Source organism: Cetorhinus maximus, chromosome 11, assembly GCF_964194155.1.
Source record: "Cetorhinus maximus chromosome 11, sCetMax3.hap1.1, whole genome shotgun sequence".
Lineage (NCBI taxonomy): Eukaryota > Metazoa > Chordata > Chondrichthyes > Lamniformes > Cetorhinidae > Cetorhinus > Cetorhinus maximus.
Genome location: NC_135889.1, coordinates 108,344,714 through 108,360,728, shown reverse-complemented (window position 1 = coordinate 108,360,728; position 16,015 = coordinate 108,344,714). Strand labels below are relative to the sequence as shown.

Genomic DNA, 16,015 nt, shown 5'->3' with positions numbered 1-16,015 from the left:
TGCTTAGCTATAGAACAGAAGCAATCCAAATAAATTGCTTTCCACTTATTATAACTTAATGACAACATAGATGATCAATGACTTAATCGACTGATATCCTACTAGAAATAGCATGTGTGTCTCAATACTAAACACTCCTATAAATAAATAATGAACAAGAGGTTACAGCCATCATAATGTTACATAAGGACAAATAGGGACATAGGAACAGGGATCATAGGAATAGAAGTAGGCCATTCAGCCCCTTGAATCAGTTCCACCATTCATGTAGATTATGGTTAATCTGTATTCTAATTCCATTTATTTATCTTGGGCCAGCATAAGGTTACATAAATAGAAACATGGGAACAAGGAGCATAGTAACAGAAGTAAGCCATTCAGCCCCTCAAATCTGTTCCACCATTCATTTCAATCATGGTTAATCTGTATTCCTAATTTCATTTATCCATTTTGGCACCATATTCCCTAATCTCTCAACTAGCAAAAATCCAACTACCTCAGATTTAAAATTATTGAGTTAGTATTGGCCTTAACACTGTCTACTTATCTTAAAAAAAAGACATTGTTATGGTCACTGTGCAGCAAGGAATAAACACAGCAAAATTAAAACACCAAGGTACAGCAGAGAGGAGTAAAAAAAACTATTTTGCCGTGAATTACACTGCTGTCTTAAGGTTGTCATACAAACATAAAATCAAAATAGCAAATGGGAAACCACAGAATCATAGAGCACAGGAGGAGGCCATTCAGCCTACTGTACTTAGAGTTCATAAAAAATTCTAAACTATCTTAAACTACCTACCTTTCTCACATCAGAGCTCTTTGGTTCGGTTGTCCAGGTTATAATTCGGGAAACAGCGAGGCGGGTTTCACTGGAATTAACAAAATCGGCTGGGTCCATCTGCCTTGCCAGCCTCTCAATGTACTTCAAAATTGCAACTTTAACCTTCAAGTAAAAGTATATGAACAAAATGAAGTAGATACAAAACATGACTGATTGGACGGAACAAGTAAAGCCAAAATCCAGAACTAAGATGAAAGGAGTCATTTAAAAAAAAATTTCGCCACACAGATTTCACTCAAACAGTATTTAACTTATTCTGGGTTAATATGCAAATGCTATAGATGTAAATGTTTAAATATGTTTGAGTCACTAGCCTGAACTCTCTCAGATTTTGAATATCAGGTAAAATAAGTCATGTGTCAGCCCTGAGCTCAAGAGAACAACTGAGATACAACAGATGTAAGGTATACCAACCAATTTATTTCAGTTACTGCCTCATAAAAGAGCACTTTACACAAAATGTATTTAGCTATATTTAGTTATTACATCCTCTCCTTCACAAGCTGTATATTGTGCTGCTCACAAAGTGCTAGACATCTGCTTCCAGGCCTCTACCAATATCACGACAAGGAAGTAGACACAAGAATACAAGTAGGGTGGAGAATATTTTATACCACTATGAAGGAGAAAATCTAAATAGCAGTTTTACTACTCATTTCAAAGTTTAGCCATCAAAATCCTGCCAAACATCAGTCTGTGATCCATGACAGAATTTGGCAGAAATCAGGAAATGGTGTCTTCACTATACAGTAAGGGCTAAAATGGCAAACTACCTCTTTGCACATGCACCATATTTGTAAATCTGAATAGGATTTTCTCAATCCCCTCTTTTGAACCAGTTCAGAAACGTTAGTTGCTGTTGAATCTCAAGCTAGTATAGGGTCATTCTTTTAAGTAAGGTTTCAAATACTAATTCAAATCATTTTTCCAGGATATATCTTATAGTAATGGATATTTTTATACAAACCTTGAGGTTAGGTGTTTGCGTTTGATCCACAATAAAACGCATAAGAATATTGAATTGCTGATCAAATGGGAAAGACTCTCTACAAGTAAAAAAAAAGGAGTTAGTATTTCAGAGTTCATGGTTTTATCTTTTGTGACTCGCTAGCAGTTATAATGTTGAAAAACTTTATGCTGTAACATTCTATTATATTAAAAATACTGACAAACCAAAAGTGCTAAAATGTGACATTACCATCCCTTTTCAACTTCCACCATCATCCCTTTTGTCATTTAATCACTCTTGTTATCGGCCACAAAGACCTTCCATTTTGTCCTTTCTCGCCCCACCCTCATCCCACTTTGGGACAGAGGGCTAGGATGCCTAACACTCATGTACAGAACTGGCTGATGTCCCAGTGAATGGAGGTGGGCCTTCTAACTTGCTCCGCCCTCCTCCATTCCTGCCTCAGGCCTGCTCTGGGAGGTGACAGTTCCAACTCGAACCCCGTCCCCTCGACCCCACCATTAAAGAAGTGTGGGCGGACACTGCTGAGCAGGAAGCAGGGTCACAACGGCAGCAAATCAACCAACTCGTGATTTCCACCTCAAAGGGGAGAATCTGGTCCTTAGTCTTTGTTGCGACGTAGGGAGTGCAGCAGTCAATTTTCTCAGAACAAATTCCCACGAACAGCAATCTGATAATGACCAGATATCTGTTGTTACTGATGTTGGTTAAGGGTTAAGATTTGGCCAGGCCACCGGGGATAACTCCCCTGCTCTTCTTCAACGTTAGGACCACTACTTTTCTTGATACATAGTAATGAATGAAACTTCAGTGTACAAGGCACATTTTCAAGAGAAGGATAGTGATAAATTTCAAGAAGATATCGACAGGCTGGTGGACGGGCGGACAAGTGCCAGGTGAAATTTAAAGCAGAGAAGTGTGCACTGAATGTTGTTATTATGGTCAGAAGAATGAGAGGCAATATAAAGTGAAAGGTACAATTCTAACACGGGTGCAGGAACAGAGGGATGTGGGGGCGCATGTGCACACATCACTGAAGTTGGCAAGGCTGGTTGAGAAAACAGTTAATAAAACATACCAGATACTGGGCTTTCTAAATAGGGGCACAGAGTGCATAAGCAAGGATTTTATGGTAATCCTCAAAATAAAAACAATGCTGGTTCGGGCACAACTCGGGTATTGTGTCCAGTTCTGGCACCACATTTTAGGAAGGATGAGAAAGCATTAGCGAGGGTGCAGAAAAGATTCATGAGAATGGTTCCAGGGATGAGGAACTTCAGTTCCATGGATAGATTGGAGAAACTAGGGCTGCTCTCCTTGTATAAGAGAAGAAACAAGGATAATTGATGGAGGTGTTCAAAATCTTGAACGGTGAGGACAGAGTAGATAGGGAAAACGGTTCCTATTGGCAAAACTGTCAAGAACCAGAGGACACCGATTTAAGGTGATTAGCAGATGAAGTAAAAGTACCATGAGAAAAACTGTTTTTGTGCAGCAAGTGGTTAGGATCTTGAATGCTCTACCTGAGAACATGGTGGAGGCAGATTCAATTGTGGCTTTCAAAAGGGTACTGGATAATTGTCTGAAGAGAAATATTTGCAGGGCTTTGAGAAAAAGTGCGTGAGTGGGACTAGGCAAGTTGCTCTTGTAGACAGCTGACACAGACATGCCAGGCTGGATAGAAATAGTATGACACATAAGCAGGCTATGATTCAAAATAGTGCCATGGGATCTTTTATGACCGCTTAGTTTAACATCTTGCCCGAACTGCCTAGATTATGTTCAGGTCTCTGAAGTGGGACTTGAACCCAAAATCTTCTGATTCTGAGGTGACACATAGCTGATGAAATTGCGCACCAAACATCCACAGTTATGGTAATGTGCCTTATTTCAGATCAATAGCACTGAGTTTTAACATAATCCTGAAATTTTAAGTGCTTTTCAATTATTAACACAACACCCTATGTGGGGCAAAAAAAACCTGGGCCAAGAAGACAGTGTTGTAATTTGGTGATAAGGCATTTACTGCATTTTCATGAGAATCCCAGGGACAGTATGGATTATAAAAATTTTAAAAACCAGGCTTTTCTCACTAGTTTCTTCGAGTTAGAAGGCATCTGGAAACAGGTCAGAAGGGGAGAACATAACTGATTTTACAGAACAACTGAATTTGAAAGAAGTTCAAGAGAATGCAAAAATATAGTTGTTTGACCAGCAGTGCAAGACTCTGGAGTAGCTGGCAAACGAGCTGATCATTTTGGGGCCCTGAAAGTTTCCAGAAACAGGTCCCACAGTTGGGAAGTCAGACAGTTAATGCAATCCATCCAGTAAGTAGTTTGCTGAGCCAGGATGCAATGTGAGCCCTCAGGAACCATAAAGTTAAATGCCAGAGAAATTAGGCTTTTTGAAATGTAACTGAGTGGATCACAAAGCACCAAATGCTAGGAGAATGTACAACTACAGTACAGTAAATTAAAATTTCAATTACTATTGGCATTCTGAATAAACTAAATAATACTCTTTTAACCTAAGTATACCATTATAATCTATGTAAATGTAATTTTGTATTGATCTTGTGCTATCGGCACCAGGAGTGCAGTTTTCCCATCTCGGATAGCACCAGACGATATAAAGGAGGCTGAATTTGCACCTCCAACAGCATTCAAGACTTAGTTTTCTCGGATCACAAGGTTCAATAAGCTATTGGCTATTAGCCATCTAATGAGACCCACAATCAATGGAGATCCTCTGCCAGATCTCTGCTCAATGCATCATTATTAAACCACCTTACGAGAAACAGACCACATTCAAAGGTCAGAAAGGAACGTGATAATACAGAGAAATTTCTTCACTCAAAGCAATCTTTGCAATTCTCTAGCCAGAGAGCTATGAATGCTCAGTCATTGAGCACAATCACGTCAGTGATCGAGAGTTTTTTGGATAACAAAAGAACCAAGAACATGGGAAAATGCGGAAAGATGGAATTGAGGTAGGAGAGTAGCTACGATCTTGTCGAAGGTGCAGTAGCTTCGATGGACCAATAACTATACCTGCTCCCATTTATTATGCACTTAGGAGTCACCACCCAACTAAACTACACCATGAGAGAGCAATACCGACAAAAATAGTATGCACAAAAGGTACAATGAGGATGTACATAAACTAAGAATGAATTATAGGAAACAGCTTGATCGCTGGTCTGACCTGGTGACATCTAGTGCCTTCTGAACCTTGGCCTGCACAGAACCTAGCAAATCAGCACCCATCTTCTTTAAAAGCTGAGTCAGGAGCACAAAGAGCCAATCCTGTAAGTCTTCCTTGTGGATGATGATGAAATCTACTAAAGTTTCCAAAAACATGCTGAATACCTAAAATAAAAAGAATGTATTATGACCTTTGTTGGCGTTTGGCAGGAATGGCATACCATGTATCAAAAAAGCAGTTTGATACCACAAACAAACAACCTGGCAAATGTCATTTCCTTCATAAAATTAATTTGTAATTGATGACAAAGTTAAGAAGGAATAACTTCTGTTGAAACAGAAATAAAGCACACCTAGACAGATGGCTGAATATAAAATTGAAACGCTCTATTCTCTAGCAGTATTATTCTTTAGCCACATGAATTTGAAGCAATATCTTTTTTAAAATGTGATGCGGTATCTAGTAGTTACAGTTCACACTGTAAAACTGTACTTAAGGGGGCAGTGGGGTTCAAGCACAGATCTTTTCATTTGAAATTATCTTTTAATTTTTCACATTTGTAAAGAATCAGTTATCAGTTACTGGGCCTTCCAGTATGTAAAACATTTATAGGAATATAGGTTATGTTGCCCCCACCAGGTGAAAATCAACTTTGTTCATTTCATGGAAGAAAACAGCAACAAGACCTCAAAAATTACTTAATTTCTACGGCTGAGCTCCGAATATTTCAACCTGGTACAATGTCAATGTTGCATTTAGAATCCAATTGAACAAAAATCTGGCAATATCTACTAAATTTCAGTTGATGTCTCTAATGTTCTGAAAACATAATCTGCAGATATCCTCAGTGTGCCAACACTCAATGGCAGAAGGCAGGTGCCCTGTTATTGCGAATACCTGGCTCATGGTTCTTGCATTTTAGAATATAACTTTAGTTTTAGGAATATAACTTTTAGGTTGTAAGTTAAAAAGGTCAGAATAGAAGGAAGAGAGAGAGAGCTACAGAACAGCAAGTGGTCTTGTTTGTTAAAAAGCCAGAGACATGATGTCTGCAATGGTTGCGAAGAAGTGCAGTCCAGAGAGGTGTTTTTGTTTTGGGAGGCAGAGCTAAATTAATTTTTAAAAGCATTCAGTAAACCCTGAAATGTTGTAAAATCCATCTATTTCATCAGATCAAATCTGAAGTTGTGGCTTATTCTCCTTCCCCAATTCCAGAAGTAAGCCCTTTCTCTGAATAGCCTACCTCCAGTGGTGCTGCATTCAGCCCATTAAAATGATCTGACCCTGTGCATAGAGGTAGTTTTCTGGGATTAGGGGTTTGCCCTATGAGGAAAGCTTGAGCAGGTTGGGCCCATACTCACTGGAGTTTCTTAGAACGACAGGTGATTTTATTGAAACATACAAGATTCTGAGGGGGCTTGACAGAGTAATGCTGAGAGGATGATTCCTCTCATGAGGGAATCAAGAACTAAGGGGAAAAATAAGGGCTCTCCCGTTTAAGATGGAGATGAGGAGGGATTTCTTCTTCAAGGGCCTTTGGTCTTTGGAATTCTCCTCCCCAGTGAGCAGTGGAGGCTGGGTTATTGAATATATTCAAGGCTGAGATTTTTGATTGACAAGGGAGCCAAGGGTTATGGGGGCCTGACAGAAAAATGGAGTTAAGGCTCCTATTTCTTATGTTCTAAGAAATTGGAAATGAAGGATAATTAACTTAAAGGTCCGTCTGAGGACAGCAGAGCGCAGGCTACATTGTCATAGAGATAGGCTGAGATTAAGAAATTCTATGGTTTCAATTCATCTGGGTGTTTGCTGGAAAAGTTAGTTGCACTTTAGACCTGATGCGGATTGCAGCTGACTGAGAAGATAGACAAAGTAAATAACAGTTAGATAGGCCTGCACTGTAGACAGAGTAAAACGCTAACTTAAGCGTTGACCGCATGTGAAGGCGGGTGAGGCTTAATCTCAGTTTGCATCTTGTGCGGGAACAGAAGCTGGAGGTTGTTTAATTTGAAGCTAGTGGAAGAATGCACAGTGGGCCTCACAGTGTCTTATTGCAAAAGAAAGTGATCAGCTGAAGCAGCTTGGAAATATTGAAAAAATAACCACAAAAAAGGGACTCAGGTATCCACAGTCAAGACATGGTAAATGAAAAGTTTTACCTCTTAGAATTTTTTTTTTTTTTTTGTAAAAATATACTTTATTCATAAAAAATCTTCAATCACATTCAAAACCATTTCAAAAACAACATTACAAGGGTACAATCCAGGTTAAACTTTTACAAAATGTATCACCAGGTGCATCAGTACAAACAATATTACAATCATTTACAGCCTTTCATTTTGATCTGTACAGCCCGAGGGGCTCTAAACAGTTCCCAGTCTCTCGGTGCGCTGTGGTAGAAAGGTCTTAGACAGCGACCCTTCCCCATTGCGCCTTTGCGGCAGCTGCCCCAAGCTTTAGTGCGTCCCTCAGCACGTAGTCCTGGACTTTGGATTGTGCCAGTCCGCAACAATCGGTCGGGGACAACTCTTTGTGCTGGAAGACCAACAAGTTTCGGGCAGACCAAAGCGCGTCTTTCACCGAGTTGATGATCCTCCAGCTGCAGTCGATGTTTGTCTCGGTGTGTGTCCCTGGGAACAGCCCGTAGAGCACAGAGTCCTGTGTCACAGAACTGCTCGGGATGAACCTCGACAGCAACCACTGCATCTCTCTCCAGACTTTCTTTGCAAAGGCACAATCCACAAGGAGGTGAACAACGGTCTCTTCCCCACCACAGCCACCTCGAGGGCAACGTGCAGAGGGGGTGAGACTCCTGGCGTGTAGGAAGGATCTGACGGGGAGGGCCTTTCTCACCACCAGCCAAGCTACGTCTTGGTGCTTGTTGGAAAGTTCTGGCGATGAGGCATTCTGCCAAATGACTTTGACAGTCTGCTCGGGGAACCATCCCACAGGGTCCACCCTCTCCTTTTCCCTCAGGGCCTCTAGGACGTTACGTGCTGACCACTGCCTGATGGACTTGTGGTCAAAGGTGTTTTTCTGCATAAATTTTTCCACCAGGGACAGGTGGTACGGCACGGTCCAACTACTTGGAGCGTTCCGCGGCAGCGTGGCCAGACCCATCCTTCGCAACACCGGGGACAGGTAGAACCTCAGCACGTAGTGACACTTGGTGTTTGCGTACTGAGGGTCTACGCACCGCTTGATGCAGCCACACACAAAGGTGGCCATCAGTATGAGGGCGATGTTGGGCACGTTTTTTCCCCCTTTATCTAGAGGCTTGTACATCGCGTCCCTGCAGACACGATCCATTTTCGACCTCCAGATAAAGCGGAAGATGGCTCGAGTGATCGCCATCGCGCAGGAGTGTGGAATGGGCCAGACCTGCGCCACGTACAGCAACAGCGAGAGTACCTCACACCTGATGACCAGGTTCTTACCCGCAATGGAGAGGGAGCGTCGCTCCCACATGCCCAGTTTCCTTTTCACCATAGCCACTCGCTCCTTCCAGTTTCTAACGCATGCCCCGGTCCCTCCGAACCATATCCCCAGCACCTTCAGGCCGTCAGCCCTGACAGTGAAGGGGACAAAGGATCGGTCAGCCCAGTTCCCAAAGAACATGGCCTCGCTCTTCCCACGATTTACCTTGGCTCCCGAGGCCAGTGCGAACTGGTCGCAGACGTGCATCAGTCTGCGCACCGACAGCGGATCCGAGCAGAAGACGGCGACGTCGTCCATGTACAGGGAGGCTTTTACCTGAGTGCCTCCACTGCCTGGGATCGTCACTCCTCTTATGCCCGGATCCTTCCTGATGGACTCGGCAAAGGGTTCTATGCAGCACACGAAAAGGACAGGCGAGAGAGGACAGCCCTGCCTGACTCCAGATTTAATCGGAAAGCTATCTGTTTCCCACCCATTGATTGAGACTGCGCTACTGATGTTAGTGTAGAGCAGTTGGATCCAATTTCGAATTCCCTCCCCAAAGCCCATTTTGGAGAGCACATCCCCCATGTAGGTGTGCGATATTCTGTCAAAGGCCTTCTCCTGATCCAAGCTGATGAGGCAGGTATCCACACCCCTGTCCTGTACATAGGCAATCGTATCCCTGAGCAGCGCCAGGCTGTCAGAGATCTTCCTGCCTGGCACAGAGCAGGTCTGGTCAGGGTGAATCACCAATTCCAGAGCGGATTTGACCCGGTTGGCGATGACCTTGGACAGAATCTTATAGTCCACATTCAACAGTGAAATGGGTCGCCAATTTCTAATTTCCTCCCTTTCCCCCTTGTGCTTGTAGATGAGGGTGATGATGCCTTTCCTCATGGATTCTGACATGCTGCCGGCCAGGAGCATACTCTCGTACACTTCTAGCAGGTCTGGGCCGATCAAGTCCCACAGAGCCGAATACAACTCCGCCGGCAGGCCGTCGCTTCCGGGGGTTTTACTCTTCTCGAAGGACTCGAGGGCCTTAGTCAGTTCGTCAGGAGTTAGCGGTTTGTCTAGGCTCTCCCGCGTACTGTGGTCTAAGACCTCCGTGATAGAGGACAGGAAGGACTGGGAGGCCGTGCTGTCCGTGGGCTTCACGTCATACAGTCCGGCATAAAAGGATTTGCTGATCCTCAGAATGTCGGACCGTGATGACTTTACTGAGCCGTCTTCTTCCTTCAGGCTGCTGATCACAGAGCGCTCTCTGTGTACCTTTTGGAAGAAGAAACGTGAGCACGTCTCATCCTGCTCCACGGAGCGGACTCTGGAACGGAAGATGATCTTGGAGGCCTCCGAGGCAAAGTGCGAGGCTTGCTGGCCCTTCACCTCTTGGAGCTCCTCCTTGACATCGACCCCCATCGACTGCAGCCGGAGCAGATTCTGCATCTTTTCCTGGAGTCGGGACATTTCCCTCTGTTCCTTTCTAGCTTTCTGGGTGCCTTTGCGGATGAAAAACCTCTTGATGCTTCCCTTGATCACTTCCCACCAGTGTGTCAGGGACTCAAAGAGGGGTTTCACGGTTCTCCAACCTTTGTAATCCCTCTTGAGCTCCTCAATGTTCTCTGGGGTCAGCAGTTGCACATTTAGCTTCCATGCCCCCCTGCCCACCCTCAGGTCTTCCTCCAAGTGGCAGTCCGCCAGTAGGAGGCAGTGGTCAGAGAAGAACACTGGCTTGACGTCGGTGGATCTGACTGTGAATGCACGGGACACAAACAGGAAGTCTATCCTGGAACGAATGGACCCGTCTGGCCGCGACCAGGTGTATCTACGCTGCGCTCCGTCTGCAGGGTTGCTGAAGACGTCGTGCAGCTTGGCATCCTTAACTGTTTCCATCAGGGATCTGGACGTAGCGTCCAATCTGCTTCCGGCCCTGCCGGATCGTCCAGCCGCATCGATGATGCAGTTGAAGTCCCCGCCCAGAATGACCGGCCTGGAGGTCGCCAGCAGCAGTGGGAGTTGCTGAAAAACCTCCAGCCGCTCAGCCCCTTGTGCCGGGCCATACACGTTAATTAACCGGAGTGGAGCGTTCTTGTACATTACGTCTGCTACCAGGAGTCGCCCGCCCACCACCTCCTTGACCTCGGAGACGGTGAAGTTGCCTCCCCGCAGCAGAATACCCAGGCCGGAGGAACGAGAGTCGTTTCCGCCCGACCAGATCGATGGCCCGTGGGACCACCATCGTGACCATTGCCTGTAGGAGCTGAGGTGCGGTATCGCACACTCCTGCAGAAACAACAGGTCAGCTTTGACCTTGGCTAGGTAGTCCAAGGTCGCAACACATCGCGTAGTAGATTTAATGCTACGCACATTTATGGATACAATCTTTAAACCCATTTTAAAGCATTTATTCTCCTACCAAACCCACTGTCTCTGAGAGTCCCAGACCTTTAGTCTGCTCCTTCATACCCGTAGTGAGCTCAAATTCCTTCACTTTGGATGGGCTGAGGTAGATCTCCTTGGCCGTGTTCTGCTCCAGTGGCATCTGGAGGTTCACGTAGAGAGCGGGTTTTGAGATGACCTTTGCTGGAGAAGCTTCTCCAAAACTCACCCCCTCTGGGGGGTTGCTGTTCCCGGCTTCCTGGAGCTGGGGTGCGATGATTGCCTCACTGCTCCCAGATTCCAGGGGCTGTGGTGCACTGGCCTCCTCAGGTTGCAGGCAAAGTTGGGGTGCGCTGGGCTCCTTGTTGTCTCCAATTTTCTGGAGCTCGGGTGTCTCGTCCTCCAACGCCCTGGAGCTTTGCCGCCTCTTCTGTCGGTGCCGCTCTGGCACTTCCTCATCCGAAGAGCTGCTGCCCTTGTCATCCGTGTCGGATGGGAGACGCCTCTTGCCGCTTCTCTGGGAAACGCCTTTGCTTCTTCTTCGCTCCCTCTTACTTTTCTTGTTCTTCACCGTCCGCCACTCCCCCTGCTGCTTTTCCACTGCTGCCTCCTCCTCCATTGATTCGCTGTCCTGAGGACTGGAAGGTTCAGGGGGTAGTGCTGTTGATTGGCTCTCTGTTGCCTCAATCTCTTTCTCCACCTTGTCTCTCTCTGTGTCCTCCTTTGTCCCGTTGAGCTCCCTGGGGGCCTTGGTGGTTGGAGTGACACGGAACATTTCTTCTGCTTCCCCCTGGTCGGCTTTGGCTGCCTGTGCGTAAGTACGGCAGCGTTTGGGGCAGGTCCTGTAGAGGTGACTTGCCTCGCCACACAGGTTGCAGCACTTGGCCTGTTTGCAGTCTTTTGTCTGGTGCCCTTCCTGTTTGCAGATCTTGCAGAGGGAGGCGCTGCAGTTGGCCGCCACATGACCAGCCTTGCCGCATGAGCGACAATGCTTGGGTTGCCCAGCGTAGACCAGGTAGCCACGGTTTCCCCCGATAGCGAAACTGGAAGGAGGGTGGAAAATGGCTCCCTTACCATCGGTCTTTAGCGTGACCTTAAACAGGCGTTTGCCTGTCCAGATCCCCAAGTCGTCTCGAATCTCAGTGCCGCTCCCCACCTTATCGAAGTACCTGGTGAGGAAGGTGACCACGTCGGCGACAGGGACGAAGGGGTTGTACACATGCACCATCACCTCACGTTCCCGTTGCAACGGCAGAGAAAAGTGCGGCTCCGCCGTCAGGATCTTCATCTCCGGCAGGTCTCTCTTCTCCTCGAACACCCTCAGGAGCCGGACGCAGTCTGCCACTCGCTTGAACGTCACGTCAAAATAACCACCTTTGCGGGAGTCGTGCAGGGTGAAGATCTCCGTAGCTTGGAAGCCGCACGCCTTCAACAGGATCCTCCTGGTGAAGAAGCCCCGATCCATAGGTGATCCTCCTTCGTCGCTGTGGTTCACCGTGACTCGGACGGTGATAGGTAACCCACGGTATGAATTCGGATTGCGATTGGTTATCGCCCTTCCATCCCGACCTTGCCTTGGCAGGACCATGGTGTCGCCCCTGCAACACTTGATCTTAGCCAAAAGCCTTAGAATAGCTGGAACTGAGGAGAATTAAAGATAGTTTCCAGAGGACTGTGGCATACTTATGGGTGGTCCCTAAAGAAGTAAATAACTTTAAGCTTGATGTGTCTTATATGAGAATGCTTGGGGGAAGAAGTAGACCTGAGTGAACAATAAATGTAGTTAAAAGCCATATTATTAAGTTTATAGTGTTTGTTTTATTTAATTCTTTTGTGTACAAAAAGTTTTTGTTAAATAAAAGTGAAATCTTGTGGATTAGTTGTATTGGTTAAAATGAGGTAGCCACATTTATTTTTAAATGTTAATGGTCCTTAACTTGATTGTAACAATGTAAACTTGCACTAATTACAGCAACTAATTGAGATTTATTATTCTTCAATAAGATTTGAAACTAACTTTTCCTCAGAAAATAAAAATGTACTTTTCAAGGGCACCAATATATGTTAGTTTGTGGTAAACAGTAAAAGCAACACTTACTCTCTGTTGTGAGTTCCAACAAAGGACAGGACATGCAAGAAAACAAACCATCGATTAATGCAGTAGACTTACAATCAACAGTGCTTTGTAATGGTTACCGACATACATTAATCACTTCATAATACACAGGCTTTTAGATAAAGCTGGGCAATTGCAAACAAATTCTCACATCCACCAGCGTTCTCTGCATGCCAAAATACAAATTCCAGTACATCTTTCAAATCATTTATTGTACTTTAATTTTCTAGAACAACTGAAAAAGGCAACAATTGCTTTCATGGAATTTTTGCAAAAATGTGTATGAACTGCACCAACATTCATTAAGTAGGTTGGCTTTTGGACTTGGGTCTAAGCAAAATCCTTTCAGGAAGTTTAAGTTAAATTTAAATTCAGCTTTAAAATTCTATTTCTACTTGCTGCAAGCTAGGTTATAATTGTACAGGGATTGCTGAATAAATATTTTCAAAGTTCAATCCTTATCTGAAAATATGAAAGTTGCTTTCTTTTTAAGGAAACAATAACTTTTAAAAATTTGCATCTTTTCTGTTAACCAACTCTTAAATAGATCTCCGGATGCTGCGGATAAAAACAAAAAGCTAAAAACAAAGATAAAATAGATCTACCTTTACAAATGACCTGTATTGCCATAAACAAGGAAATACAAAACACAGCATATTTTTTGAAAACAATCACCTTCCATATTATGTTCCATTTATACAAATATTTTTAAAATATGGCATGCATTCACACAAAACACAAAGCTGTTTACATGTACATGCAAGAAGCTGCTTGCAAAAACTATTTTAGTAGAAGTTACCTTGCTATGAGGATCTGCAAACATACGAGTGAAGATCTCACATAACCGCTTCAATTCAACACGGCTGTAAAGTAAATTAATATAAAATGTGCAGATCAAGGGTTTATTAAAAGCACTGTATTAAGTCACATTAGGTCAACATAGGCGCCAGGAAGCTTGTTTTTTTTCTAGATACAAAATATAGCAATGGAAAGAAAATAAAATAAAATTCTGCCTGTTATTAAAATGCTTCAATATATTTGGAACAGAATAATTTTAATTTTCAGTTGTCATTTTAAATGACTTTTATCAGTATTGAATGTATGATGGCTCACTTGTATAGTGTTTTCTTTAATTGGGAATTTTTGTATAGCTTAATAGTAAAGCTACATTACATAATTTATTTCAAGAAATTATATTTCAAAGTTTATGGGCAAATCAAATGGTCTGATTTTATTCAACAACTCCGTTCAAAATTTTACCTTGATAGATTCAAACACTCATGCCTAGATTTTCTGATTCTACTAACAGTACTAACCCATTTTAAATTAGTTAAGACTAACATTAATAATGCTGACTGGAAAATCCCAAATTTGAATCAGTCTAACCTACACTACCTCAAAAATCTTAAGTTACCAAAGCAATGGATTCTAACATGCCAGGTTATTAGAATAATCAAGTGATTTGAGAGGCAGAATTGAAAAGATCCTGCAACGTGATAGTACATTTTGCAGAACCTTACCTTAATGTTCTCTGACTTTTCAATAGATTTTGAAGGCCAACAAGCCCTTCTTTCCTCTCAGACCAATTTGAGCTAGCACAGTGGTTTAAGACCTCAGCCACATCCTCTGTCTGGCGCAAGTAGTGTGGAATGCCTCCATTTCTGGAGCCATAAGACCGCTCAGAACAAGCGCTAGATGCATCGCTGTTTGCATCATCATCAGAGTACATTCCATATGGTTCATATCGTCTTCTGACAGGTTTTTTCTAAAAGTGAAAACAAAGCATGGTTTTATTCATCTCCTATACATCTCTTATACACAAAAACAAAACATATGTGGTAAATTTATATATGTTGTAAATATATATATATATTGTAAACATACTTTAAAATTCATCATTTTGTTTCGCTTGTTGAACGAAATCTAAACCTAACAGAACTTCATGTAAATGGTTCACTAAAGTGTTGTAATAGCATAACCAAGTGGCATACCAAAGCTAACTGTCTAATTTGGGATTATTCTAACCTGGAAACGAAAACTACCATCCCTGCAGACTCTGCCTATATAGCAAAACCAGGTGACTGAAAAGTACTATAATCATTACTTTTTACTGAGCCAAATTGCTGTTGCTTGTTGTTCCTCTAAATCTATTTTTGCAAATGCACGTACATCAGTAAAACAACTTTAAGGCTAAACTTTATTGCTTTATGCTTTCACCACAAGTTTTAAAGTCCTATTTTGAAGAAAAAAGTAGTTTGATACTTATTTAAATAGCATTCAGAAACAGGAACAAATGCTTGTTCTTGAATATACTGTCTATTTAAAAGGGAAAATACTTTAAAAAGTATATTCTTCCAATATGGTTTCTCTGGTAAATTATACCTAGCATAAAGTTTTATTAATAGGATCTTTGTCCCATCATATTGCTTGTGTTATGAACAGGCAGCATCTAAGTGAGTGTAGCATCTAAGTAAGTGTTGCACAGAAATGCAGTTTACACCATGAAAACAGGTGACTATTCAGCCCAACCAGCCTATGTCAGTATTTTAATTCTCTGTGCCACACCCACTCTGACCTTTGTCTCCTACACTGTTCTAATGAAGTTCAATTGAAGCTCAAGGAACAATATATCTTCTTTTGATTATGTACTATGCAGCTTTCTCTCAACATTAAGTTCAACAATTTCAGATCATAACCACTGCTCTCATTCTTTCAGACAGCAGCCATTGGTAGTGGTTTTATTATTGCCACCACTTCTAGACCTATCTTTTGCTTCTTCACTTGTCCCATCACCACTCCACTTTGCCTTACATCATCATCTCTTTTGTCATTTAATCTCTCCTATCTTCCACCCTATCACAGGCCTTCCATTTTATTCTTTTCTTCCAATTAGAACTTCTACTTTAGATTGTCCTTGCTCTTTTATTACTGATTCAAACCTTATGATATGATGATCACTCTTATCCAAGTGTTCCCCCCAAAGATACTTGGTCTATTGGGCCTCCTCATTCCCCAGCACACATCCAGCAATGCTTCCTTTCAAGTTGAACCGAGAACATACTGGCCAAAGGAGTTCTCCAGA

The 16,015-nt window shown here is 43.1% G+C and overlaps 1 protein-coding gene across 4 annotated transcripts in view; it reads right to left on the bottom strand.

The window, feature by feature from the left end:
* The window catches only part of clasp1a (cytoplasmic linker associated protein 1a), a 316,093-nt gene that overhangs the window by 78,928 nt on the left and 221,150 nt on the right, over positions 1-16,015 (bottom strand). For all 4 annotated transcript variants that reach the window (XM_078552573.1, XM_078552570.1, XM_078552571.1 and 1 more), the window contains 5 exons: positions 14,454-14,698; positions 13,733-13,796; positions 5,019-5,182; positions 1,812-1,890; positions 803-946 (listed from right to left, as the gene is read on the bottom strand). In XM_078552573.1, the coding sequence (XP_078408699.1) occupies positions 803-946; positions 1,812-1,890; positions 5,019-5,182; positions 13,733-13,796; positions 14,454-14,698 (696 nt within the window). The remainder of the gene's footprint in view (positions 1-802; positions 947-1,811; positions 1,891-5,018; positions 5,183-13,732; positions 13,797-14,453; positions 14,699-16,015) is intronic.